This window comes from Pinus tabuliformis, chromosome 2_1 (genome assembly GCF_031772625.1).
Source record: "Pinus tabuliformis cultivar Carrire ecotype Pingquan chromosome 2_1, CPIR1, whole genome shotgun sequence".
NCBI classification, from domain to species: domain Eukaryota; kingdom Viridiplantae; phylum Streptophyta; class Pinopsida; order Pinales; family Pinaceae; genus Pinus; species Pinus tabuliformis.
Window position 1 is genome coordinate 504,733,436 of NC_142299.1, and position 1,938 is coordinate 504,735,373.

The following is a 1,938-nucleotide window of genomic DNA, read 5'->3' on the forward strand; positions in this document are numbered from 1 at the left end:
CCGAGCGGAGAACCTTTATCTTCTTTCCTGTTTGGTTCTCTATCATAGATTTGAATTCTTTAAAATATTGGAAAGCTTGACTCTTTTTGCTTAAAAAACACACCCAAGAGAACCTAGTGCAATCATCTATAAACAGTAGAAAGTAGTATGCACCTCCTAAAGACCTAGTCTGCATAGGTCCACAAATATCTGTATGCACTAGTTCTAGGATGTCTCTTTGTTTTCTGTTGTCATGCACAGGGAATTCATCTCTATGCATCTTCCCTAATGCACATCCATCACATTCCAGTTTGATATTATGTAAAGCAGGAAGTCCATCGACCATACCTTTATTTTTAAGCAAGATGAGATCTTGTAGATTGATATGTCCAAATCTCTAGTGCCAGAGATTCTCAGCTGTTGCTGTTGCTGCAACCATCGCCTGTCGTGGCCTGCTCCTTGCATCCAGTTTATACAAATTCCCCACGCGTACTCCTGTTGCAACTGTCTCCAATTTGCTATCCTGAATGACACATCCATTCTTGAAGAATTGTACCTGCATGTCTTGGTCTGTTATCATAGAGACAGAGATCAAATTCTTTTTAATTCCTGGAACATATAGAACATTTTTGAGATGTTTGATATCACCACTAGGTAGCTTCACAGGAATATCCCCACAACCTTTGATCTCATACCCACTGTCATCACCCAAATAAATTTTGGATCCACATGTAGAATCTTCAAGAAACTCAAAATATTCTCTCTTACCAGTCATGTGCGAGGATGTGCCTGAATCGACATACCATGTATTGTCCTCATCTCCTCTTGATGCTGAAAGTGCACAGTCGACTGTAAATAGCCGAAGATCATAGCTGTGGTCTTCCTCTTCTTCAGCAAAACAACCCTGATGCTTCTTCTGTTTGCCTCTCCTTTCATCTGTTTGCCTCTTATAACACTCTCTGATCTGGTGACCAGGCTTTCCACAGTAAAAGCATCTCTTAGCATAGTTATCATTCATACCTCTAGATGGTCTCCTTTGAAAGGAGTTGACCCCTTTCTGCTGCTGCTGCGGTTGCTGGTGCTGATGTTGGTGCTGGCGCTGCTTTCCTCTGTGCTGTCTTTTCTTTGCCATCAGAGCAAGGTCATTGCTCTGGGTCTTCAAGTTTTGTCTTCGCTCCTCCTCCTGGAGCAGAATCGCTGTCAGCTCATCAAAAGAGGGGGCTTTCTCCCTCGCTGACAACCCTGAGATGAATGTCTGATATTCATCGGTCATCCTGTTCAGTGTGAGGGTAACCAGATCTGAGTCTGATACCTTTTCTCCAATGGATCCCAATTTGTCTTTCAGATCCTTGATTCTGGCTGTGAATCCATCAACAGATTCATTCTCGTTCATCTTTAGTGCATACAATTTTCCTTTGAGTGCGAGAACACGATTTGTGTTCTGTGTCTCATACAGACCCTTGATCGTGCTCCAAATATCTGTGGCCGACTTGCAATCTCGAATATGAGGGATAATGTTGTCTTTGACAGACATATTCAGTATGACTTTTGCCTTTGTTTCTCTTTTATCCCAATCCTGTTCTTGGGTTGTATTTCCGGATCTCTGTTCATTTCCCAAGACGATAGACCATGCGTTCGTACTCTCCAGCAAGGTTTGCATTTTGAACTTCCAGTTGGAAAAATTCGTTCCATCGAGCTTGCCGGACTCGTAGCGGTATGATTCCAAACTGTTGTTCATTTTCGCACTGCTGAACACTCCAATTGGCCACCACCGGGCAAGTCCGATCTGCTACCACCGAACAGATCAGGAACTTCTCTGTGCCACCACCGGGCAAGTCCAATCTGCTGTCTCCAAACAGATCAGGGACTTCACTATGCCACCACCGGGCAAAACCGATCTGTTACCACTGAACAGATCACAGAGCTCTGATTCGCCACCACCGGGCAGGTCCGATCTGC

At 44.0% G+C, this 1,938-nt stretch overlaps 1 protein-coding gene across 1 annotated transcript; it reads right to left on the bottom strand.

Moving 5' to 3' along the window:
- Positions 1 to 376: 376 nt before the first annotated feature.
- On the bottom strand, positions 377 to 1,717 carry LOC149201159 (uncharacterized). Its single transcript, XM_089401213.1, has 3 exons — positions 1,292 to 1,717; positions 748 to 1,162; positions 377 to 588 (listed from the first exon to the last, which is right to left on the bottom strand). The coding sequence occupies exons 1-3, from the start codon at positions 1,715 to 1,717 to the stop codon at positions 377 to 379; spliced, it is 1,053 nt and encodes a 350-aa protein (XP_089257339.1).
- Between the last annotated feature and the right edge of the window lie 221 nt (positions 1,718 to 1,938).